At 39.9% G+C, this 26,096-nt stretch overlaps 1 protein-coding gene across 1 annotated transcript; it reads left to right on the top strand.

Annotated features, from left to right (window-relative positions):
- Positions 1–215: 215 nt before the first annotated feature.
- On the top strand, positions 216–20,733 carry LOC113058413 (alpha-2-macroglobulin-like). Its single transcript, XM_026226298.1, has 34 exons — positions 216–372; positions 634–814; positions 947–1,103; positions 1,807–1,859; positions 2,001–2,021; positions 2,216–2,381; positions 2,497–2,581; positions 2,720–2,834; positions 2,931–3,051; positions 3,166–3,275; positions 3,368–3,538; positions 3,625–3,867; positions 3,981–4,193; positions 4,268–4,417; positions 4,600–4,725; positions 4,866–4,959; positions 5,439–5,568; positions 5,780–6,005; positions 6,074–6,200; positions 6,275–6,396; positions 6,495–6,546; positions 16,137–16,220; positions 16,338–16,514; positions 16,667–16,742; positions 16,916–17,072; positions 17,227–17,301; positions 17,384–17,546; positions 17,654–17,847; positions 17,929–18,141; positions 18,260–18,378; positions 19,031–19,112; positions 19,195–19,278; positions 19,377–19,482; positions 19,596–20,733. The coding sequence occupies exons 1-34, from the start codon at positions 287–289 to the stop codon at positions 19,634–19,636; spliced, it is 4,320 nt and encodes a 1,439-aa protein (XP_026082083.1). The 5' UTR covers positions 216–286; the 3' UTR covers positions 19,637–20,733.
- Positions 20,734–26,096: the final 5,363 nt, after the last annotated feature.

The raw sequence follows: 26,096 nt of genomic DNA, 5'->3' as shown, positions 1-26,096 counted from the left end.
ATGTTTTTCATATTTACTTTGTGCAAGAGTACAGCTTCTGTACAGTATCTCTTTACCTGAGATTACTTGTAATATTTGGATGCTTGTTCTTTATTTAACTCATCGTTACAAATTACTGTTTGGACAAACCAACCAATGCACATTAGCACAAGTTTTTCAAACTGCATTGCTTACATGGTTGAATCATTAATCAGATGATCAATACAACTTTTTTTGAAGGACCTCCTTTAGAATGAGAGTCAGTTTATAAGAGACGGTCCAGTTAATCTCACAGTCACTGGTCATCATGGATCTGAATGTTAGCCGCTGTTGGAAATGGCTTCTTCTGGTCTCTTTCCTCATTGTCTGTGTGAATGGACAAACATCAGGGCCGTAAGTTTTTAATGATTTCTGCTGAATATACTGTAGGAAGTTATTCTAGGGACAATGATAAATATTTTGTTTTCTAGGTCTGATAAATTATTAGAATTCCTAATCATTGTGCAGGTTAAGTTGTGATTTCTCCTGTATTTAATTAACTGATCTGTGCTTCAAAATAGATGTTTGCTGTTTAATGGACAACTTAAAGCATGTATAAGGAATATTTTTATCTATTGCCTTGAACAATATTGTGTAATTATTATCTTTCAATAGATATTTCATGGTGACGTTCCCTGCAGTTATTGAGTCTGGATCTGAGGCCAAACTGTGTGCAAGTCTTCTCAAGCCCAATGAAAGCCTTGTCATGAACATTTATCTGGTTCATGGTGAAAATAGCACTTTACTGCTACAGGAGAAAGCTGAGGAAGAGTTTCACAACTGCTTTAACTTCAAGGTCCGTCATTAGAATATTATAATGAATACGTTTGTGTCATCATAATGCATCTAGGTTTTTTTTTTGTTTTTTGTTTTTTTTTTGATAACATGTTTGCAGAGGTTGTGAATACAGCATATTTCTTCTCATCAGGCTCCTCTTGTAGAAGCAGAATCAGTGCAGAGAATGAAGGTAGAACTTCACGGAGATGCTTTCAAGATGACTGAAGAGAGAAAAGTCATGTTCAAGCCTTACAATCTTCTGACCTTTATCCAGACTGATAAACCCATCTATATTCCAGGACAGACAGGTGAGCTGTGAATGTTTCAAAGGTAAACCTCAGTAAATAATGCCAGTGTCATTGACATCTAAACCCTGATCACAGCTGATACAGCACATGTAAGTAAAGCATGTTATCATGAAATGAACTGATAGAATCATAGATCAAACATGACTAAAGTTGCAAAAACCAGCAGATGGTAATTAAGTAAACAGTTCAATGTGTTTGTAAACAGAAAACAGGAGCAGATAAGGATGAGGGGTTCACTGCTAACTTCTTTAACACAAGAATGGCCATCTAGTGTGTTTGTAAGAAATCCCCTCACATCCAAACCTATATTCAGCCTTAATAATGTCATTACCAAATTTTTTTTAAATATAAATCACTATATTAATCTTTTTATAGGATATAGGGATACATGGACATGTGACAAACCTTTCATGACTGTCTGGAATACCTGATTCTAATGGGTCAATGGGGCAAAATGTCAAAAAAAAAAATTTAAACGACGGCACATAAAAAAAAAAAGGCTTAAAAGTTATTTAGCTCTAAATGATGAACTTTCTCCTCCACTCTTGTCGTTTAATGTGATAAGACTTTACAGGTTCATTTGCGTCATCTTTGATATTACTTTAGCGACTATCACTAATATGGTTACAACTGATGCAAATAGATTCTTGCATGTCCTCCAGGACAAAAGCAGAGTTTATAATACACATTTCTGTTTTCACAGTGAACTTCAGAGTTGTTACCGTGGATACAAAATTTGCACCACTTGATCAGCAGGTCGGATGTTTGTTTTTTCTTGAATTTTTTAATTGTCCCTCATTTTGTTTTGTTGAATGCATTATTAATAAACAACACATTTCCAGCTAAATCATTTTAATATCCTAATTGATTGAATTAATATTATTTGCTCTTTTGCAGTATGGTTCAATCGTGCTCGAGGTAAGAACACAAATCCTTCTTCTGTACAGTCATAACAAGTACACTTTTGAAATCCTGTTAACGCTGCTGATATTCTGTTAAAATTGTAGTTATTGTATTTTCAGTAATTATAGGCTACATTAATTCATTAATGGTCAGGATATGTGTAGCTGACTTGAGCTAAATATCTGAACTGTGTCTTTGCGATTAAACAGGACAGTCAGAATAACAGAATTGGTCAGTGGACAAATGTTTCTTCATCAAGGTGGATTTTGCAGCGTTCTTATGAATTAAACCCAGAGGCACGTCAAGGTGTGTACAGACTCAGGGTTTATATTGGTGAAAGGATGATCTCACATGATTTTGAGGTGAAAAAATATGGTAAGTCATAAAAACAAACGATTTATAATATTGTGTGCGATTACTTTTATGAGTGATATCTTTGTTAATTTCTAATTTGATTACTAATAAGTCTAATTTCTGCCTTTCTGCCTAGTTTTGCCTAAGTTTGAAGTTACTGTACAAAGCCCAGATGAAGTCAGTGTTGATGAAGACGAACTGTTAATTGAGGTTTGCGGAAAGTGAGTGGTCTATTTTATTTCCTGCATTAAGAGAGCAGTGTTTTCTTCCATTTTTACTTACTATAACCCCCAACCTAATATATTAGTTTCTTAACTCAGCCCTGGGCTGTATATCTGTTGCTTGTACCTTTTTCACAGATACACTTATGGGCAGCCTGTACCTGGTAAATCATGGGTGAAAGTGTGCCGTAATTTTCTGAACTATGTTCTTACCATCGATAGCAATCCAGTATGTTTAGAGGAAACCACTGAGGTATGTGAGTTGAAATGCAAATAAAGTAATGGTACATATGTCTTCTCTTTAGCCAAGTAAACTACTCTTTAATGTTTGTTCATTTACTACAATTAGATAAAAAAGACAGGCTGTGCCACCCATACCTTAGATGCATCAGTCTTTTTCAACTCCACACTAAAGTATTCTCTGGAGAATTCTCTTAAAGTTGAAGCAATGGTTACAGAAGAAGGAACAGGTGAGTAGTTGGATTTGGTCAGATCCCTGTTACCTACATTTCTTGACTTTCATTTTTTTATGTTTTATTTTTATTTTGTTTGAATAAATAATAATCTCTTTTAACAATTTACAGAGATCACCATGAAAAAATATAAATCTGTGTCCGTCACTTATGAAATTGGCAAAGTTACACTCACTGACCTGCCCAAAACATATGAACACGGATCAGTTATTGAAGGAAAAGTAGGTCTAAAATCAGTTTGTCTCAATTTAATAACACTGATTTGTGCATAATTATTCCATCATTTGTTCCTTAAATCTCTTCTTTTCAACAGATCAAACTCTCAAATTTCAAAGATGCACCAATTCAAAACAAAGTGGTTTATCTTTTTGAGGGTGAAACTTGGTCCTCAAATCTGCTCTTAAATCTCACAACAGACAGCGATGGTTTCGCCAGCTTCTCTCTTAATACATCCAGTCTTCCTAAAAGGGATATTAATCTGATAGTATGATCGCTTTATTTACCTAGTTCTCTTTTGTGTTCACTGAAGAGTTCAGTTGCTTGAGTAATTGTAGTTGCTTTGTTTTTCAGGCAAGTGTGTATCCAGAGACTCATTATGATAGTTATGATAGTCTGGAAACACCTTACATCTCTATGGATAGAAAAACTGTTCAGCTTTTCCAGCCTGCCACTCCATACACCCCAACATTAAGTGAACTGATTATAGAGAATATTGAGCAACCATTAAAGTGTGATGCTGAGTTGACAACGACCATCAAGTATTATTTTATTGGAGAGACTGCTGAAGACTTCAAAACTGACATTGTCTATATGGTGAGAACATGTGCAGAATGTACATTAGTCCACTGATGCCTTCATTGTCTGTTAACAGCATTAACTGGCTGCACTGGTCAGTTTGTCATGGAAGTGTCATCTGTCTATTTCAGGTCTTGTCCAGAGGAGTCATCGTTCATCATGGATCTGAGAAGGTTGAAGTGAAGTCTTCTAATGGAGCAGCAAGTGGCACAGTGTCGTTCAAACTGTCTGTTGGTGCAGATCTGGCTCCTGCAGTGCAGATTCTGGCCTACTGTGTTCTGCCCAGTGAAAATGTGGCTGCTCATAGCACAAAATTTGATGTTGAAAAATGTTTCAGTAATAAGGTATGTATTGAGATATGCATTGAGATGTATTTCTGGCTCAGTCCTAAAATAAATTATATTTACTCTCATTACAGGTTTCGCTACAGTTTTCTCCTGCTAAAGCAGTTCCTGGAGAGAAAAGCACTCTCCAGCTCTCAGCTCAGCCTGGTTCACTGTGTGGCCTCAGTGCTGTAGATCAGAGCGTCCTGATCATGGAGTCCAGAAAACGTCTGAATACTGAAAAGGTGTGAGAACAGACCATCCTCAGAAACTGTGATCCATCAGTATTTATGATGACATCCCGATCTCAGGAGATTGAACATTAATCTTCATTATTTCCCACTTTATTCATGAAAGGGGGGGGGGGGTATATGAATTATTTAGCGTTGAAATTTTTGAAATCAGTGTGAATGTGGTCTCATCACAGATCTTCAACCTGCTGCCAGTGCAATCGGTGTCAGATTATCCTTACAGTCTTGAAGATGAGCGAGAGTGTCTGCATGTGAGACCCCGTCGAGCTCTGCCAACAGACAACGCCTATGAATCTTTAAAGGTAGGTGGATTATATGAGTGACAGTGCAGTAAATAATGACTGGGATATATTGATTTGGTATATTCTGTTTATTCATAAGTAAATCCATAAAAGCCCTCTTTTTTGACAATTAAATGTGTAATTTTGTTACCGTTTGACAGAGAGTCGGATTGAAGATGGCAACAAATTTGGCTGTGCGAGTCCCTCAGTGTCTGTCATACAGAGGCCTGACTTATTTCAGACAAGATGGTTTCAGTAAATGAAGCATTATTATTATTTATGCTGTAATAAAATATGAAGGTGTTTGTTTTGAAATGTATTTCATATAGAAAATGTTCCATTTGAAATTCAAATCTACAACTAGAGTGGTGTAGTAGGAAAAGGCAAACATTTTTCTGGGGTATTTAGTTTTTCCATTTTTTATTTTGAATCGTTATTATTTTTGTAAAAAAAAAAAAAAAAAAAAAAAAAAAACCTACATCTTTTTTTTATATATAAAATGAGAGTTGATGCATTAACTTTGACAGCCCTAAAACACTAAAACTAAAATTAATAATCAAAATTATCTGAAAGTAAAACACTTTGACAAGCAACCCTAAAATGAATCTTTGTATTATAATGATGATCTGTCTTCCATTTGCTATTTTACTCACCACAGTATATAAACTTGATTATTTGGATGTGCTGTCAATATACATATTTCCACATTTACTATAAATATCACCTTTTTTCAGGGATGTATCATCATCCTATTGCAATGTCAGTAGACTATGCGGTTTCTGCTACATCTAGCAGAGATTCCCCAGAAGTGACGATTCGGAGAGTTTTTCCAGAAACATGGATCTGGGAACTTGCTGAAGTGGGGTCTGTGAAAAATAATCAGTACATTTGACATCATATTTGAAATATATCTTAAATATATCATATTCCCTCAAGGCAAGACGAAAAAAAAAAATTCTAACTTTGCAGATACTGAGTTTTTTTCTGTGCTGAATGTTATATACAACACAGAACAAATTGATGCTTAATGGCAGAGTCAGAATCAAATAGACTTTTTGTTGTAATTCCACAACAGGGACTCTGGATCAGCTCAGGTTCCTGTCACGGTTCCTGACACCATCACCTCTTGGGAGACGGAGGCTTTCTGTCTGTCCTCCGAAGGTCTGGGTCTGGCTCCTCCTGTTCAGCTGACAGTTTTCCAGCCCTTCTTCCTGGAGCTCTCTCTGCCTTACTCCATAATCCGCGGGGAGATCTTTGAGCTGAAGGCCACGGTCTTCAACTATCTTTCTAAGTGCATCATGGTGAGACTTCAGACCCAGTCTTATCCAATCACATCAAATATGCCACTAATCATGTGTTTGATTGACAGGTTAAAGTGACTCCAGCTCCTTCATCAGACTACACTCTCAAAGCCTCCGCCGATGATCAGGATTCATCCTGTCTGTGTGCTAATGGAAGAAAAACCTTTAAATGGATCCTCACTCCTTCTGTTCTTGGTGAGTTTCCCATCTGAATCATTGTTTCTCAGTGTTTGTGTCTTATATCTTCACGTACATGTCTTGTGTTGTAGGAATCATGAATATTACAGTCAGTGCAGAGGCAGAGGCGTCCCAGACTGTGTGTGACAATGAGATTGTGAGCGTGCCAGAGAGAGGACGCATTGACACAGTCACACGAAGTCTGCTTGTGCAGGTCAGCACTCGTCAAACGGCTCTCAGACATCATTTATCCATGATCCTAAAGCTGCTTACTTCAGTTTGATGTGCTAATGTAATTGTTTTATGCTGCAGGCTGAAGGAACTGAAAAGACAGAGACCTACAGCTGGTTACTCTGTCCAAAGGGTTTGTCTACAAATACTGAATATGTTTTCATGTATAAGCACCGATAATGCTGGGATCCTTTGAATTGTGTTTAGTTTTTAGGGGTTCAAGCTAAAGTTTAGATTAATGTCGTTTTTTGGTATGTTTGTTCTGTAAAGACTTATTAGCCTAATAATTTCTAAACACAAACCATATAATAATATAACAAACATATGCTTATTCTGTATGTCATATATATATATATATATATATATATATATATATATATATATATATATATATATATATATATATATATATATATATACGTATATATATATATATATATATATATATATATACGTATATATATATATATATATATATATACATATATATATATATATATATATACACATATATATATATATATATATATATATATATATATATATATATATATATATATATATACATATATATATATATTAGGGGTGTAACGATAAGCGTTATGTACCGAACGGTCGTTGGAAAAATTAATTATATTTGGGGGAAAAAAAATGAAATATAATGATATGCGTTCAACAAGGTAGCCCAATAACCCAAACGACGAACAGGCAACGCCCCTGACACCCCCGAAAAAGAAAAAAAACACCAACTTATATGTTTATGTTAGGCTACTCAGTCAGGTGCTCGCTCACTCAGTACGCGCTGAGTGAGCGAGCAGTTCATGCACGGTACGTAATGGCCAATGCATTTAACAGACCAGAAATAGAAGATCCTCCAATAACCAACAGGTCTGGTGTTTGGGTGCACTTTGGATTCCCTGTAAGCCATGGTGATTGTAAAAGAGTGGTGGATAAAAAAACAACGGTATGTCACATCTACATGACAAAAGGTAGTCTACTCCAGCAAAAGAAAAAAAAAACACCATCGGAAATACTTGAAACATGTCACCTCATTTACGCCGACATCACCTTAGTGTGTCAGTATCTGGGAAAAGACGAAAAAAAGGTGAAACATACATGCAACAAACTATCCCTGCAGTATTTAGGCAGACATTTCCAACGGATTCAAACAGGGCAAAAGGTTAATTTACGTTATAGCCGCGGATGTGAGACCTTACTATTTACCATTCATTCTATCATCACCATTATAGCTTACAGGGAATCCAAAGTGCACCCAAACACCAGACCTGTTGGTTATTGGAGGATCTTCTTTTTCTGGTCTGTTAAACGCATTAGCCATTTTGCAACGAGCCTTCAGCGCGTACTGAGTGAGCGAGTGCATATAGTGGAAAACGTCCCTAGGTTACGTATGTAACCCTAGTTCCTCGAGGGAACGAGACGCTGCGTCGAGCGCTTTTGGGGAACGCCTTTGGGAAGAACAACTCAGAATATCGTGTGCAATCAGTCCAATGGAAGAGCGTGGGCAGCGACCAGGATGCTATAAAGGCACCTGCCACACAGCTGACTTCAGCTTCGAGTAGGGAAGCAAGCGCAGGCAGGGGTGCCGGCAGTATGGCTCTGCGACGCAGCGTCTCGTTCCCTCGAGGAACTAGGGTTACATACGTAACCTAGGAACGTTCCTCTTCGGGAACTCGAGCTGCGTCAAGCGCTTTTGGGGAACGATGTGCCAACGCTGCCAGACTACCAAACCCCTGCCTAGTGTGTATCCGAAGAGCACAGCTAAGGCGAGAGGACAGAAGAGCCAGGAGCGGCTTGCATATCAAGATTGTAAAATCTGGCGAATGTAGAGGGCGTGGACCACCCCGCCGCGTTGCAGATGTCCAATAGGGACACACCTGCTAGAAAGGCCTTAGAGGCAGCCATACTCCGTGTAGAGTGAGACTTGGCTCCCAAAGAAAGGGGAAGACCAGAGGACTCATAGGACTCGTTGATAGCCTCGACTATCCAACGACGAAGGGTCTGCTTAGAGGCAGGGGAACCCTTTTTAAGAGGACCGTAGTAAACAAGCAATTGGTCAGGTTTTCTCCACAACAGCTCTGTGGACGTATGCGTCCAGTCCTCAAACTGGACACATACAATTTTGCTTCTCCTGGTCTGGCTCCCAAAGGGAGGAGGACAGAAGGCCTGCAGTACTATGGGTTGTGGCGTAACAGAGGGAACTTTAGGAACGTAACCTGCTCGAGGGTATAAAAATGCTTTGGCCATACCAGGGGCAAAGTCTAAGTTGGTAGGGGCCACCGAGGGGGCCTGCCAGAAATATTCATGAATCGGCTCAAACGGAGCTTTACAAAGAGCCTCTAACACCACAACCAAGTCCCAGGGGGGAACACGGGACAGTACTGGAGGTCTCAGCCTCAGCACACCGTAGAGGAAACGTGTAACTAGGGGGTGTCTACCCACTGACTGACCGTTGAAAGGGACGTGGTAAGCAGCTATGGCCGCCACATACACCTTTAAACCTCTGGGGACGGATTGGGCGGTACCGCCCAAAATGGCATACTTTTACAAATGTGCAGTTATCTCAAAAACTATTAATGCTAGAGAGATGCAGGTTTTTTTTTTGCCATCTTCCTCAGATTCCGCTGAAAACTGGTGTCTAGTTTGTATATTAAACACTTCCCTTATTGCGCAATACCACTGCGTAAACAGGCCAATGAAAACGATTGTGTTAGGCAGATTCATCACGCAACAGCCAATGGAACAATTGCCGCTGGGAGGAGTCTTTTTGTAACCCAATCAGAGGAAGGTTATGTCTTCTAGCCATTCAGAGGACTCTGTAGCTCTGCTGTAGCCTTGTAAAAGCTGACTGGACTATAGTAAAAGACATGTAATCAATAAGCGTTTAGAGAATCAGCATCAGGTGGAGAAAGCAGATCGGAGTGTTACAGAGAGCGATCGGAGTATTAGCGAGCACAAAGGGCTAAATTCGAGTGATCGGAGAATCAGCATCACGTGGAGAAAGCAGAAAGCGACCGGAGTGTTAGCGAGCACAAAGAGATAAATTCGAGAGAGATACAGCATTATTACAGAATTGTTTTATCAAAATGGCAAGCAGTAAAAGATTTACGGCAGAACAAGCTCTGGAACAATTACTGGAAAGGCCTGGAGAGGCCTTTCTTTGCTCACTGGCATGCCTAGGACTGTTTTAAAAAAAGTTAATTATTTAATTGTTCTTTACACATTTGATTAAACAATAATACATTTCTGTCAAGCAAAGAGTTTGAAAAAATATATTTTCTTTGTTCAAAAACTGTTCTATATTGTGTGTTTTTCAGTAATAAATGACAAAAATCTAATTTTCGTCTTTGAAATTCTCTAGTTTATTGTACAATTTTTCACTCATACTTCCTTTATAGACATATTGCATGCTTATGGTAGCTTAGGGTCTTCTGAATCCATTGATACCAAATACATGGTGGTCCATCCTCATTGCATATGGTTTATAAGCCAAATGTAAAAATAGAGAAAACGGACCAAAAAGGGCTTAGTCCCCTAAGGGTTAAGGTGGAGTGAGTTAACCCCGCAGAGAGCCTAGCTTGGAGAAACTCCAGAACTGTACCAACTGGGCAGTTAACAGGGTCAAGCTGGCGGTCTCTGCACCATGAGGAGAAGGGTTTCAACCTCAGGGCGTACAGTTTACTCGTAGAGGAAGCTCAGGATTGGAGTGTGTGGGTCTCAACATCCTTGGTTGGGAGACCGGAAGCTATGAGCTGTGCCCCCTCAGGGGCTACACAGACAACTTCCACAACTTCCACAACTCCGGACGACGGTGAATATTTTGCCCTACGCCTGAGAGAGCAGATCTGTCCTGATCAGAATCACCCATGGAGAGCCGTCGAGGAGAGAGATCAGATCTGCGAGCCATACTGCGCCCGGCCAGAACGGGGCTACTAATAGAAGACGGACCCCGTCCCGGCGTACCCTCGCCAGAACTCCCGGGAGCAGAGCGATAGGGGGAAAAGCGTACAGACGAAGCCTCGGCCAGGTCTGTACCATAGCGTCCAGTCCCAGAGGAGCTGGATGAACTAGAGAGAAACAGAGGGGACATTGCGATATCTCTTGAGTCGCAAAGAGGTCCAAAAACTCTCCATATCTACTTCACCACCTTGGGATGAAGCCCCCGGGTCTCGGCCCCTGTCTTGACAGTATGTCTGCTCCCACAGTCAATCTCCCAGGAATATACACTGCTCCGAACAAGAGGAGTTTGTCCTGGGACCACAGAAGGATCTGGTGTGCCAGCTTGTACAAGGGGCACGAATGTTGATCTCTCTGCTGACTGATATAAGAGATCGCCAATTTGTTGTCGGTGCCCACCAACACATGGTGACCTCTCAGGTCTGGGAGGAAATATTTCAATGCTCGATGCACAGCTAGCATCTTTAGACAACTGGTATGCCATGTCAGATGGCGACCGCTCCACAGACCACGGGCAGGGTGGCCACTCATGACCGCACCCCAACTGGTGAGGGTCGCGTCTATCGCTAGCGTTACACGGCGACCAAGAGCTCCCAACACCGGGCCCTGATTCAAGAACCAAGGTTTCTTCCATATGTCTAAGGCACGAAGGCTTTGCCGCGTGACCTGAATAGTTCGGAAAAGATTTCCCCTCGGGGAAAACCCCTTTGTCTTGAGCCACCACTGTAGGGGCCTCATGTGCAGGAGGCCAAAAGGTATCATGTTGGACGCAGCTCCCATGAGCCCTAACAGTCTCTGAAACTGCTTGACAGTGAGTGACTGGCCTTCTTCGACTCTCTTGACTGATGTGAGGGATCGACTCGATCCGAGCAGAAGACATATGCGCCTGCATCTTGGTCGAATCCCATACTACGCCTAGATAGGTGGTTCTCTGAACTGGAGAAAGTACACTCTTCTTGGCATTCAGTCTCAAACCCAGCTCCCCCATATGGGCGAGAATGACACCTCGATGTCGAACCGCAATCTGCTCTGATTGAGCTAGAATCAACCAATCGTCTATATAATTTAGAATGCGGATGCCCTGCATACGGAGGGATACCAGAGCCACATCTACACATTTCATGAACGTGCGGGGTGAGAGTGCAAGGCCGAAGGGAAGTACTCGATATTGGTAGGCTTTGCCCCCAAATGCGAACCTCAGAGACTTCCTGTGTTGTGGAAGGATGGATATTTGGAAGTATGCGTCTTTGAGATCTATTGCGACAAACCAGTCCTCGCATCTGATTTTAGCTACATCCTGTTTGACAGTGAGCATTTTGAACTTCAGTGACATAACTGAGAGGTTTAGATGATGTAAGTCTAAGATCGGACGCAACCCCCCCATCCTACTTTGGAACTATGAAATACCGGCTGTAAAACCCGGATTCCCTGTCTAGAGGAGGTACCACCTCGATGGGCGCCTTCCTTATTAGGGTATTCACTTCTTGTTCCATCACCAGAGCCTGCTGGGGGCCGACTACTGTTGGTGTAACCCCATTGAATGTCGGCGGTGGATGGCCGAACTGAATGCGATAGCCTCTTTCTACCGTGTGCAGGACCCATTGAGATACATTTGGCAGTAGTTTTCACGCTGCTAACTGATGTACTAAGGGAATCAGTCTCTCGAGACTGACCTCTGGTGTAAGAGGCCCCCGAAGGGGTGGCGAGCGTCTCAGCTCCGCTATGCTCACGGGCGGAAATAACTGAGAGCAGTGCTCGCTGAAAGCGGCTGCGCCCTGAAACTCTGGCAGGGTTGGCAGACCCAGCTCCCGAGGGCACTGAGGTGAGACGGGCACCGTATAATGAGGTGGACACCGCTCTACCCCAGTAGGGGCCGCCCTCTGTAGCCGTGACTGAAATGCGTCATGACTTCTTGGCCGTGGACCTCCCAGCCTGACATCGGATTCGGATTAGGCTGAGAAGTCGCCGGCCCAGAGCGTTGTTCTGTCTGTACATGGAGGGGCTGCTCCCGCCCAGCAGTCACTCCAGTACATCTAACTTCACATGTTCAATAACTGTCATTATATTCCTCAGAATTTAATCAAACAATCAGACAAGTAAACACGGTCTGGATTGTGATACAATTCACATTGAAGTGATATATTGAACTTCTTGAAGTTAGATAATGGTCATTAGATTCCTCAGAATCTAATTCAATTCAGCAATCAGACAAGTAAACACGGTCTAGATTGAGATAAAGTACACATTGAAGTGCTGACTTCTCAAAGTCATTATATTCCTCAGAATTTTAAACAATCAAAACAATCAGACAAGTAAACACGGTCTGGATTGTGACAAAGTACACATTGAAGTGATAGAACTAACTCCTCCTTTTTAAATGGAGTTTAAACAACCAGACAAGCGGTCGGGTATGGAAAATTCACATCAAAACTGAAAATGATGTAATACACGCGTTGCCTCGACAGTGCACGAATAATTAGTCACACAAACAATATTAATCCCCTCGGAGACTTAAATAGCTGCTCGTATATTGTTAGGCATAACACTGTTTATTGTATATGCTTATGCAACTTTATGTTTGTGCAACTAAAAGCTCGGCGACGCCCTCCGTATCAATCTCCTCGGAGAAAGAAAAGACGGAGCGTCAAGCCCGATGCTCGGGGGGGAAGAACCGAAGCTCGGGCTTCCGAACCCCGGAATCGGGCAAATCTGATGGGTAAGGTAGGAGATAAGGACTTGCCCGTCTCCATTCCCTCCAACAGATCAATCTGCGAACCCAATGAATGCCGGTGCCGTTCCGCCTCGGCGAAAGCGGGACCGGTATCGCGAGGAACGCTGGCGAAGGCTCCCTCCCTCGAGAGCCGACTCAGCGTGCTTCGATCCCAGGCAAACCACGCATAGACTGTTTGTATCCCCACCCGTGATGTACGTGGGCAGGGAAGAACAAACAATCCATAGCGCAATCTGGAATCGCCCTTCAAATGTCGTGTCTTTGCTTTGCTCTTAGGCATTATGTTGTTTATTGGGACAGACAACAATAAATAAGACTCACAAGACAAACTTTAGACATGCACACACAGAACGCTTGCTGAAAGACGCGAAGCTGAAGTCAGCTGTGTGGCAGGTGCCTTTATTGAGATTGAGGAGTCACGTGCCGATTTGGGTTGATATGGGAGGGGTCTGAGCCGGTCGGCCCTGATGGAAGGATACGCTATCTGTTGCCAGGGCAATGCCTTCAGAACTTCACAGAGGCGCGACTAAACATTTCAGAGCGCTTTCATTTTTGAGCATTTATTTTGTCGGCGGAACAGATCGAGACGGATCTACGAATACGCGAAAGAAAAGGAAGAAAGTAAAGCAATGCAAAAACATAAGGCAAAAGAAAGTGGACCTTACAGGAACAAGCTCACACCAAGTGCAATACAGCGGTGTTTGGAGAAGCTCTCAGGCAGCTCCCTGCAGCGGCACAGAGACCTAAACAATTTACCTCAGTGCACACATATGGACATTGGGAATTATATTGTTTACGATGTAAGTCACTTTGCATTCACGCTGTTAATGGCTTAATCTAACCCGGACATTTACATCTCGCAATCACACATTTAACTACCCTAGCTAACCCAGAACTGGTTTGTCCACTTTGCAGCCCCCAACAAAAAAAACCTGGTACAGTATGTGTCATTGGGTTAAAATCAAATTATAACTAAACATACACAGCTTTAGCCTACATCAAAATATGTAGGAAATTTTCGTATACATTGAACATCTCGTTACAATCTAGTGTTCATTCGCACTTAATTACTTTGTCATTTTGGTCAAGAAGTGCATTCTAAATGCAAAGTAATTACAATACACTAAAACGCATGTGAATAAACTTACTTTGGCCAGTACAACACTGTTTTCTTCACCTGCTGTAAATGGACCCAGCCACAGCAGAAAGCCTCGTAACTTTCCAAACACTTGTGGCTTTTAAACTCATGCATTGTGTAGTAACTTAAACCAAAAAATATATAATTCCCAATGTCCATGTGTGTGCATGGAGGTAAATGGTCCAGGTCTCTGTGCTGCTGCAGGTAGCTCGTATGGGTCGATATTTTGTATGCTTGAGAGCTTCTCCAAATACCGCTGTTTTGCGCTTGGTGTAACCTAAAAAAAAAAAACTGTATTCCATTGCTCCTATGTTTTCCATATGTATCGTGTGAGGTACTGCAGCAGTTTTTAACGCAGCAGTAACTTCCAGGCATGGTAAAACAGTGCAGAATTGCGAGAACCTCCTCTTAACAACACATGTAAATAATCCCGTTTCGCCGCCGGTATCCTTCCAACGTGGCGGTGACTGTGATATCGAGGGAGGGGTTTTGTGCTATGACGACAACTTCTCATTCTCAATAGCTTCCTGGTCGCTGCGTCAGGAAGTTTAGGAATGCGGGTTTTAAGAACATGCTTAATGTAATTGAGCCCCGTTACAATATTCCTTCACGAGCCCATTTCAGCCAGACCGTAATTCCTGCTTTGTTCCAAAAAACATAAGCCCTATAGAGAACCAATTGAGTAAAAACACACTCAATATAAAGAGTTATAGAGTTCCATATAACAAGTTACATCTTTGTATTTGTTCATAACTACTACAACAATATAACATTTTCCTTTTTTTAAATAAGGAGCTGTTTTTGTTTTATACAGTATGCTGCTAAGAAAACACAATAGAAGATTGGTAAAGAATAGCTCGATCATTATTCAATGTAAAAAAAAAACATACTTTATTAGTTTGAATAAATAAAACTTTTTTTTTTAAAGCAAGGAAATTTATCTGCCAATTTTTTCATTTTGCTGCATCTAAAACGTACCGAACCAAACCGTGACACCAGTGTATCGTATCGAACCGTGAATTTTGTGAACCGTTACACCCCTAATATATATATATATATATATATATATATATATATACACAGTACAGACCAAAAGTTTGGACACACCTTGTCATTCAAAGAGTTTTCTTTATTTTCATGACTATGAAAATTGTAGATTCACACTGAAGGCATCAAACTGTGAATTAACACGTGGAATTATATATAGAATTATATACATAACAAAAAAGTGTGAAACAACTGAAAATATGTCATATTCTAGGTTTTTAAAAGTACAGTAGCCACCTTTTACTTTGATTACTGCTTGCTTTGCACACTCTTGGCATTCTCTTGATGAGCTTCAAGAGGTAGTCACCTGAAATGGTCTTCCAACAGTCTTGAAGGAGTTCCCCGAGAGATGCTTAGCACTTGTTGGCCCTTTTGCCTTCCGTCTGCGGTCCAGCTCACCCCTAAACCATCTCAATTGGGTTCAGGTCTGGTGACTGTGGAGGCCAGGTCATCTGGCGCAGCAGCCCATCACTCTCCTTCTTGGTCAAATAGCCCTTGATGCCTTCAGTGTGACTCTACAATTTTCATAGTCACGAAAATAAAGAAAACTCTTTGAATGAGAAGGTGTGTCCAAACTTTTGGTCTGTACCATATATATATATATATATATGATATTTTAATAGAGAAAGCTCAAATTTGTCAACCTTTCATGACAACTAGTTGTGCCAAACTTGTGGCTATTTTTTTCTTCTTTTTACAATGTGCTTGAATCAAAATTTCTGCCTATGATCTTTTTTATTATTAATGGGACTTCACAGATGATATTAGAATGTTCTTTTATAGCATTACTGTGCTGATCATTGATGTGTGTTTCTGTCTCTCTGGTTCACAGGTGACAGTCTCTCAGAGGAAGTGAATCTGACTCTTCCTAAAGATGTGATAGAGGGATCAGCCAGATCCTCTGTTTCAGTCATTGGTAACATTTACATACACAAGCAGAAATTAGTAAATGAGTACAGAAATTAGTACATATTCAATAAGAAAATGAAGATTTTTGTTTGGATTTCAAAAATGTATTGTTATATTTGTGTAGGAGACATATTGGGTCGTGCAATGAGAAATCTTAACGGATTATTACGGATGCCATATGGCTGTGGAGAACAAAACATGGCTATTCTTTCTCCAAATATTTACATTCTGCAGTATCTGGAAAACACGGAGCAGCTCACTTCAGCCATCCGAGAGAGAGCCACCGGCTTCCTTAAGAGCGGTGAGAGAAACCAATCATGTCAAGAAAATACTGAGACTGATAACAAACTGCTCATTTTTCAACACACCTGAATGTCATTCAATTAACTGAATAGTCAGACACATTGTCACCCCAAACAAACTGTTATAGTGAACTATTATCACACTAAACAGGATACCAGAGACAACTGAACTACAAGCATTATGATGGTGCATACAGCACATTTGGACATGGTGTTGGAAATACATGGTAAATTTGTTTAAACTCTTTTGTTAATTAAGTTTTGTTAGTAATCTAAATAACATAGTAAAAACAAAAAAAATAAAATTCTATCTGCTCAAATAATTTGTTTTGAGAGATTTGTTTTCTTTTTCATTTAAACATCCGATTTTGTTTTTAAATTAAATCTTCCAAACCACCAGGTTGACTGCTTTTGTCCTGAGGTCTTTTGGCAAAGCACAGAAATACATATTTATTGATCCACAAATTATTCAGAGTGCAAAGCAATGGTTAATAAGCAGACAGGATTCAGACGGCTGTTTTATTCAACAGGGAAGACTGTTCAACAACAGAATGAAGGTCTGTCTCTCTATCTATCTACCTGTAAAAGTGTAAATGTATTTTTTTATATTTAAGCTTCAATGTTAATATTAACATTTAGCATCTAGATTAACTTTCCTCTAACAGTTTTGAGGGTGTTACTTTATTTATCTCTGTTTCTTCTTCATTGCAGGGTGGAGTGAATGATAATGTGACCATGACTGCCTACATTACTGCATCATTACTTGAACTGGAAACTCCAGTCACAGTAAGTTCATCTACAGGAAACACACTATAGACTCATAGAAAAATGAAACTCACAGCAGCTGTTTCTCTGATTTTTGTCTCAGGATCCTGTCGTCACTAAAGGTTTGTCTTGCTTGAGGTCCGTCATTGAGAATGTCAAAAACACTTACACCACTGCTCTGCTCGCGTACACTTTCAGTCTGGCTAGAGATACGGACACTCGACAGCAGCTTTTTAAGAAACTGGAGGATGTTGCTATTTCAGAGGGTAAGAGATTTTTTTCCAGTGACTTTCTGTTACCTTTTATGACTGCACTATTGTTTTTGTCATGCTCATTGAGTTACTGTTGTATCTTTTGTCCATGTGTCCTAAAGGGTCTCATCTCCACTGGTCTCAGTCTGCATCTGCTGATGACTCTGATTCTCTGGCAGTGGAGATCAGCTCATATGTGCTGCTAGCTGTTCTCTCTGCAGATTCACTCACTACAGCTGATCTGGGCTTTGCTAACAGGATTGTCAGCTGGCTCGTGAAGCAGCAGAATGCCTATGGAGGATTCTCCTCCACACAGGTGACTCAAACTTCTCAAATCAGACACGTGATTGCTGAATAACAGGTGAATGTCACATTACTGAACACATTTATTTCTCAGGACACAGTGGTGGCTCTTCAGGCTCTGTCTTTGTACGCCACTAAAGTGTTCAGCTCTGACGGCTTCAGCACAGTGACTGTACAGTCAGCAGGAGACACTCACCTCTTTGATATCAATCAGGACAACAAGTTACTGTATCAGGAGAGGCAGCTGCAGAACGTTCCAGCCAAATACAGCATTGAAGTCAAGGGCTCAACCTGTGTGTCTGTGCAGGTCTGTAGTGTGTTCAGCTTCACTGACTCACCTTCTCTCGTTTGTCTCTTAGCATTTTGTGGTTCTTTTGCTGTGAGATGGATTATAAATGTGTTTTTGTTTGTGTTGTCTTTCTCAGGTGGCTCAGTTCTACAACATTCCCACTCCTACTGAAAATAAAACATTCAGCATTGATGCTAAGATTGAGGGAGACTGCAAAACATTGGGACAAAATTTCATCTTGAAATTCACTGTCAAGTAAGAACACATACTTTCCGTGTGTGTGTGTAAATTATATATATATATATATATATATATGAAGGCTGCCATCAGCTAAAGATTTTCCTAGTTGACTACTAGTCATTCATTTAAGCAATTGTCAACTAATCGCACCTGTATGAAATTAATTCAATGTTTGACAGGACAGAGACTATCTCTTGTCTATTATTTACAAGTCTTCTACCAAGGTACCAAAGCAAATAACACTTGTTTTGAAAAATGAGAAGAGAAAATGTTGTCTGACAAGACATTACAAGACATTAAAGCTATAAATCATAACTCTGGAGTAACTCATGGAATATTGTTCAATTTGTAGACAATAGTGTGACCAGATCGCAAAAGCAATTCAAAGCCGACAAATGGCTTTAATGTATGGTTTCATGTAGATCTCTCATTTGGCATGAATCCAAATGTTTCCATAGTTGTGATGTAACATGTAATTTCTAACCTTATTTAAAAGGGGTTACCATATGTGGTACTTGGTCAAAGGAGGTTGTCAAGTTGACTAACGATTAGTCTGCTATTAGAGGGGATCCCTAATATATATATTATAAAGCATAATTTTCACTAACAGTTTTTTTTTTTTATATGAGGCATTTAAGAACCATTCCTTTCCATTTGCTTTTTCCAGATATGATGGTCTACAGGAAAGTACTAACATGGTCATTGTGGATATTAAACTCTTGTCTGGATTCACAGCTGATACATCAATGGTGAATTTGAGTGTTTCATCACAAAATTGTAAAATGTAAAGAGGTTAGTATTTAAAGATTAACCAGCACTTCTTCCACACAGCTCAGAACTTCTTCTGCAGGGTATGCAACACTTGTGGAGCGGGTCGATGCTAAAGATGATCATGTCATTGTGTATTTGAAAGAGGTGAGAGAACAGCAACGTTCATATTTTATGTTGTTTAGGTCAATTCATAAACATTTTATCCATAGTGTCATGACTGAGGAGACTGTTTCCTCCCACAGATCCCAAAAAATATTCCAAAGAGTTACCACATACAAATGAAACAGGTTCTTCCAGTGAAGAATCTCAAGCCAGCTGTGGTGAAAGTGTATGATTACTACCAAACAAGTAAGATTTTATATGCCAGTGTTGAATGTTTTTATCATGTAATGTAGATTTTTTTTCTCCATGTGCAATGTTTCCATTGTTGTATAAATGTTAACATTCATCTTTTTCTTCAGGTGATCAGTCAGAGACTGAATACTCCTTCCACTGTCAATGAAGCGGCAGATCTGAAGCACATCAGCTCCTAGTTCAGCTTGGAAAAAAGATGTTTAAACACTCAAATGTTTAATATTATGATGTTTATTCTTTATCCTGGGCACAATTTTTTTCAATCCATCAACACAAATCTGAACACAACCCTAAATCTTACTTTATGGTTATGTCTTTTTAAATCTTGGCTTATCAAATCACAACATGTGTTTCATAAAAGTTTTGAAAACAATAATGGTGAACAGGTTGAAATTTATTAAAATTTAAGTGTAGAACCATCGTGCTCTTGCAACATTTCAGAATCAGATGTTTTATGATTGTTCTATCTCAGCTCTGCTTTTTGATCATCTTCAAACACTAAAGACAATAATTTATACCGTTGTAGATCCTTCTGCTCTAGAATATTTGTGTTATCCTTTTATTGATTGAACAGTATCAACCAGCAACAATATTCTTTGGGTTTTTTTTTTGTTTTTTTTTTTACGAAAACCAGGTGGTTAGAATCTTATAGAAGACCATTCCCACCATTGAATTAAAATAAAAAATGTAATCGTGACTTTTTATCTCACAATTCAGACTTTTTTTATTCTTGCAACTGCAAGTTTCTGAAGCCAGAATTGTGACACGTGACTTTGTCGCACAAAACTGCAAGTTTTCTTAATTCCATTCTGACTTTATGATTCACAAGTTTATATCGCAGTTCTGAGAATTAGAAAACATCAGAATTGTTTGACAAAAAATAAACCGCCCATAAATCTTTTTTTATTTATTGGTGGAAATGGGCTTCCTTCTATAGAAATGTTACACATCCCATCACTGTCTAGTAATAAGGAGAAAACCAGAAGAACAGAATAAGTTAAACCTTGTGCTTTTCCTGATCCATTACCTTAATCAAAGTATTCCACAAACCGGTTTTCTTTTTAGAAAAGTTTCAGGTTCAGATTCAAAAAATCAATTCATCGGTTCCTGACGTCATAAAAGCAATGATGTCACCAGACATTTATTTTCTAATAACTCAATGCCATGTTTTATCAATGAAACATTCAAATAAAGTCATTTGTGCCAACACAATATTGAAACATTAAAATAAAATATGTGAATGCATATTGCTAATTGACTTTCATTCACTAATCTTAATGGCATCAGTGGTCATTTTCATTCCTGGATCCTTTATGCCAGATTATGGCCCTGTCTCAAATGGAACACTTCATGCTCATTTGCGGTCTTTAATGGACTTACAATGGCCACTGCGTGAACGTGTCCCTGAAGTCCACAAGACCATAGTGCAGGGATTCTCAAATCTGGCAAATGAGATCCATTTTCCTGTATAGTTTAGCTCTAACCCTAATCAAACACGCCTGAGTATGTCTTCAGGATCATTATAAAATCAGAGGCAGGTGAGTTTGATCAGAGTTGGAGTTAAACTTTGTAGTGCATTCGCCCTGCCATAGGGTGTCCCATTTGTCATTTTAGCCTTCAGAAGTGCTGGCGAGCGCCCCCCTGCGGCCATCACACGCCCTTGATCTGCACTTCTGACAAGCCTGCACTGGGGCGAGCTCCGCAGCAGACTTCTAGCCGATGTAACAGAAATGAGTCGAACCAGACAAATTAAGGAGTCTATCAAAGCTGTGTTGGAACACGAGCCGAATTCCTCAGGAAGTCATAAAACATTCTGTGCCACAAGTCCCAAGCAAGATGAGCAACCAACTTGTTAATACAACAGTTTTCAACATTAACACCACTAGAACAATTATTTACAATTTCAATTCGAAGAAGAGAAATTTGGTGTCAAATGTGTGGTTCGTAATCGAAATGCAACGCTGGACATCACATGTAAACCTGTGAGATCGAGTTAAACACTTCCATTGACTTCCCCCCCACCTAGCAGAACCAGACTGAAATTCCTAAGGGGGCGGAGGGGACGTGTGCCCTCTGGTCTTCACCAAACATCCCTATGTCAGAGAATGACAAAGAAACTGTCTTTTGTACATATATGGACCACAATGAACTCCAAAATGACTTCTAAATGAATATCATTCCATCGCTTAACTCCATATTCATTTATATGTTACCCACATGTAACGGTGGTGGCCGCCCTATCTTAAATTTTTTAAAGAAAATGTTCGGGCGCCAGACAAGATAAATCCTGTCAAATTATAAATTAACCCAGGATAGCAAAAACTAAGAAACCACCTGTTACAATAATAATACTACTAATAATAAACAGTCCAAGGAAAATTTCATATGAGAAATTTATTCCACGAGTGCATGAAAGAAAAAGAAAAAAATCATCATGACAAAAGATCATATAAAAAAAAACAAAGTTCACAGCTTTTCACTTTTCACACGTGATCTTAGCTTGCCGTGTAGAAAACCGTGTCATTCTATCATGTCCGAGTTCATTCAAATAATGACCATAGAGAGAGAGAGAGAGAGAGAGAGAGAGAAAACATGAAATAAAACTGGTTCAGATTTAAGAAACAATAACAATAAATCAAACAACAGTCTTAGAGCAAAAATAACATTTGCATAATCATGAAAATAAAATAAATAAAAAACATACAGAATTCACGGATGGGAATTTAACATGAGTGGGCATGTGTGAAGTAATGTATGAAATGGGGTGGCGTACAAGTAGGCTACTGACCAGGTTTGCAAATAAGAAGGAAGCTGAGGTTGCACGTCGTCATCAGACACTTGGACAGGAGGATAAACGGGCAGCTTTTCGTTGAACAATTCATCCATATAGACGGTCTGGAAACGTCATGCTTAAGTTTAGTCAAACTCCATGCTGCTCAAACATCATTTACAGGGAATAATACTCAAAGCGGCCATACTTTTTCTCTTCACTGGAATCCATTAAATCCGAAACATGCAACAGTAAACCTTTCAACGCAAACTTTGATGACGCGCCTCTCTCAGGTACGTCACATCTCCTTTATATCCTCCATTCTTCCGCTGTTAATTGAAAACTCTGCCTAAATCATTTCAATTGAAAACGAAAGTAAACAAAAAGGTACGGTGGCCGAAGTTTTCCACTGCCACACACACATTCGACTATCATGTATAATCACTTATTGTGTATGTCTATCCTAACTATAGGATACATAGTCATGTCTAGTATTGATCTAATTGAATCTGCTTGCTTGATATTGTCCTGACAATCATTTATTTGTCAAATATATCATAACCTGGTAATAGGAATCATGTCCAAAATTAGACCCTGCAAGGCAGGAAAATTCGGCCTACATGCTTGGTAAGATAAACATATGATTTATGATACCCCCGAGCCAAGACAATATCTGATTGGTCAAGACAACATTTGAGGTGTGGCCAACAGGCCAGTTTAAATACTTAGGACACCATAAAATTGTTGCTTTTAGTCTCTAGCTGTGTTTCTGCTATTAGCCATGTTTTTTGTCATCACTATTCTTTGAGCGCGGTTGCAGCGTGCTTCAGCCTGCATGCCTGCTGCTACTTAGCCACGAAGAGAAGGAACACAACCTTGTCTCATCAAACGTTATTTCTTTTCTTTTCCGTTTGTGAGTTTCGTGTTCTGAGTTAAGTTTTGTAACGTCGAGACTCCGACGCCTGACCTCGGATGCCCGTTCAACTTCAACCAGCGCACACAACTTTGCACCTTCAGCCAACGCCCAACAACCACGGGCTTCCTAAGACGTCACTTCAGCGACTACTGAACTTCCAGCCAATCAGCGACACCGGGATAGCCCTTTCAACGGGACTCCCTTTCACAAGAAACCAAAGCAATGTACCCTCAGACATTTGTGCTGGTGTATCTAATATAATTTTAACCCCATTGAGGAACCTAAATGCGAGTGTTAATTACGTGATTGATGGTTGTTCATGTCTATGCAATTTAACGTATTGCTGTAAACTTGGGATTCCATATTTCCATTCTCTTAAACTCATCTTTCCCTAACTTTCGGTCTTCCTGCAACTTGTGTGAATGTGTGAGTGCGTGCGTTTATGTGTTAGATTAGTTTATATGTCTTAGATTTATCTAATAAAGCCTTATTCATATTGAAAAGAGAAGTATATTGTGTTTTGTGCTTACAAGTTAAAACTTGTAAAACTGCCGATCTTGTAACTGTGCTAATTGATAGTGTTTTCACTATAGTTTGGATATTAATATCCAGCGCAGATTTGATGTTGAACGGCTCGTTCAGTGAATCGCAGGGCATCTCAGTGATCAGCCGTGAAACAGTTATTCTGTTCAAATTCCCTTTAAATTATTAAATGATTCCCTTTGAGCTAAATTGACCTGTTTGATGCTGTATAAATCAGCCAATCCGATGATGACTTCGAAACACACACACACACACGTGTATGCCGTATGCATCAGATGTTCAGCCAACGGTCTGTGGACATGACGTCTGAGGCTGAGATTTTGTCAGATACGACTGACTAGTATTGACTAACCTACAATTTATAAGAGAAGATTCCTAATAAAAGCTTTATAAGCATATCTCTGGTAAACTATGTTTTGCTTGTTATAAAGAAACTTTATCTATCAGACTCATTCAAGTCCTTAGTGATCAGTGTTGGGTAAGTTACTCAAAAAAGTAATCCACTACAAATGACTAATTACTTCTTTAAAAATTTAATTTGATTACATTACTGATTACTGCATTTAAAAAGGTAATCAGATTAATAATTACTTTACTTTCAATTCTACTTTTACTTTTCAAGTTATCAAACCTAAAAAAAAAAAAAAATACACTGCAAGGAGAAACTCTAGTTCTTTCATTAGTTTAATATTGACCGAAAAAAACACATAATACATTTATAGCCTACATTCCCAAATTCTACAAAACCTTTTTGCATTTTTCTGTGTTTTTTTTTGCGCAGTGCTCAGCACTGTTATGGAACCGATGTTGTTTGGGGGGTTGGCAATAGTAGGGTGGGAAGGATGTGTGGTTCTGATGTCAACTTTTTATGTAAGTCACAACGGTTTGTGAAAACAGCTACTTTATGCAGGCAGTGTGCATTTTACTGTGGACTGACTGTTTTGAAACTTATATATGACGTGATGTGACATACATACCCATACTCAGAATTCATGCTCTGCATTTAACCCATCCAAAGAGCACACACACACTGCGGCACCCAGGGATGCTGCGGCACCAAGGGAGCAGTTGGGAGATCAGTGCCTTGCTCAAGGGCACCTCGGTTGTGGTATTGTCAGTACATACAAAATTCCTACGACACGATGTCACTCGGGGAGCATTTGATAATGGGGAGATGTCACCGCAATTCCGGCCTCTGATCGTAAATGCTATCTGGCCGTTGTTGGGATGATGAAGCTGTAAATGCTCTGCATGGATGTGCTTCAGCTGTGCTTGCACATCTTTACGCACCACCCGCGGCTACCGCCGCTGGTTTATAATAAAACAATACGCACTACTCTCAATAACAGCTGCAAATGTATTAATATTTTCAATGTATATAATAAATATACAAATACATATACATTTATCAAATGCTTTTTTCAAAAGTGACTTACAAATGTGAAGCACTAAATTCAATTCACAACTGTTTGTATTCTTTCAAATAATTCCATGGTTTTACCACAGCATTTGCAGTAAAACCATAGTAAAAAACAAAATCAACCATAGTTTTACTACAATGAACATGATTTAACTATGACTGCTGCAGTAATACCATAGTAAGTAAAAAAAAAAAAAAAAACATTAGTAGGCTACAGCATTTGAAGTAAAACCATAACTAAATGCTCTCTGGCCGTTGTTGGGATGATACACCGTACTCGATGGCGCCGCAGATGGCTGCTTCAGTGCTTGGCTCTCCAGTGTTTGTGCTGTTTTTGTTTGTTTTTCCTGTTTTTTGTTTAACAAACACGATCAGTTTCACCAGAGATGAACTGCTGAACATTCGGCAGAACACACCACAAGATCTTTTACCGGATTTCAATTATTCAGACGTTTTACTGAACGTTGTTATCGGAGGAGCGGCGGCGCTGATCGAGCGCTTCAGGACGCGCAGACAGGGGAAGCGAGCGGGAGCGCTCGTCAGACTCAGGAAGCGCGGATTTCGAACGCCGCTGCTCTGTGTTTCACGGAAACCTGGCTGAATGACGCCATACCGGACAGCGCGCTCCATCTGCCGGGCTTTCAGCTGTTCAGAGCGGATCGGAATCAGAATCAACTAGGAAATTGTGCGGCGGCGGGACATGCTTTTACATCAGTGAACGGTGGTGTACAGATGTAACTGTGTTAAAGAAGATGTGCTGTCCTGATCTAGAAATGCAGTTTGTCAACTGCAAGCCGTTCTATTCGCCGCGGGAGTTTCACTCGTTCATTCTGGTAAGTGTTTACATCCCTCCGCAAGCGCATGTGAGCTCAGCTTTACAGAAATCAGATCACAGACACAGAACAACAACACCCGGACTCTGTTTTAATCATTCTTGGGGACTTTAACAAAGCCAATCT

This window comes from Carassius auratus, chromosome 40 (assembly GCF_003368295.1).
Source record: "Carassius auratus strain Wakin chromosome 40, ASM336829v1, whole genome shotgun sequence".
Classification (NCBI taxonomy): domain Eukaryota; kingdom Metazoa; phylum Chordata; class Actinopteri; order Cypriniformes; family Cyprinidae; genus Carassius; species Carassius auratus.
Note: the sequence above shows the minus strand (reverse complement) of the source record. Positions and strands in the feature narration are given on the sequence as shown.

Excerpts from the sequence above, each read along its gene's own strand:
- LOC113058413 (XM_026226298.1), top strand. The coding sequence starts at position 287 with ATGGATCTGAATGTTAGCCGCTGTTGGAAATGGCTTCTTCTGGTCTCT. Across the intron at positions 6,397-6,494 it reads CACGAAGTCTGCTTGTGCAG|GCTGAAGGAACTGAAAAGAC; the intron begins GTCAGCACTCGT and ends TTTATGCTGCAG. Across the intron at positions 19,279-19,376 it reads TCATTGTGTATTTGAAAGAG|ATCCCAAAAAATATTCCAAA; the intron begins GTGAGAGAACAG and ends TTCCTCCCACAG.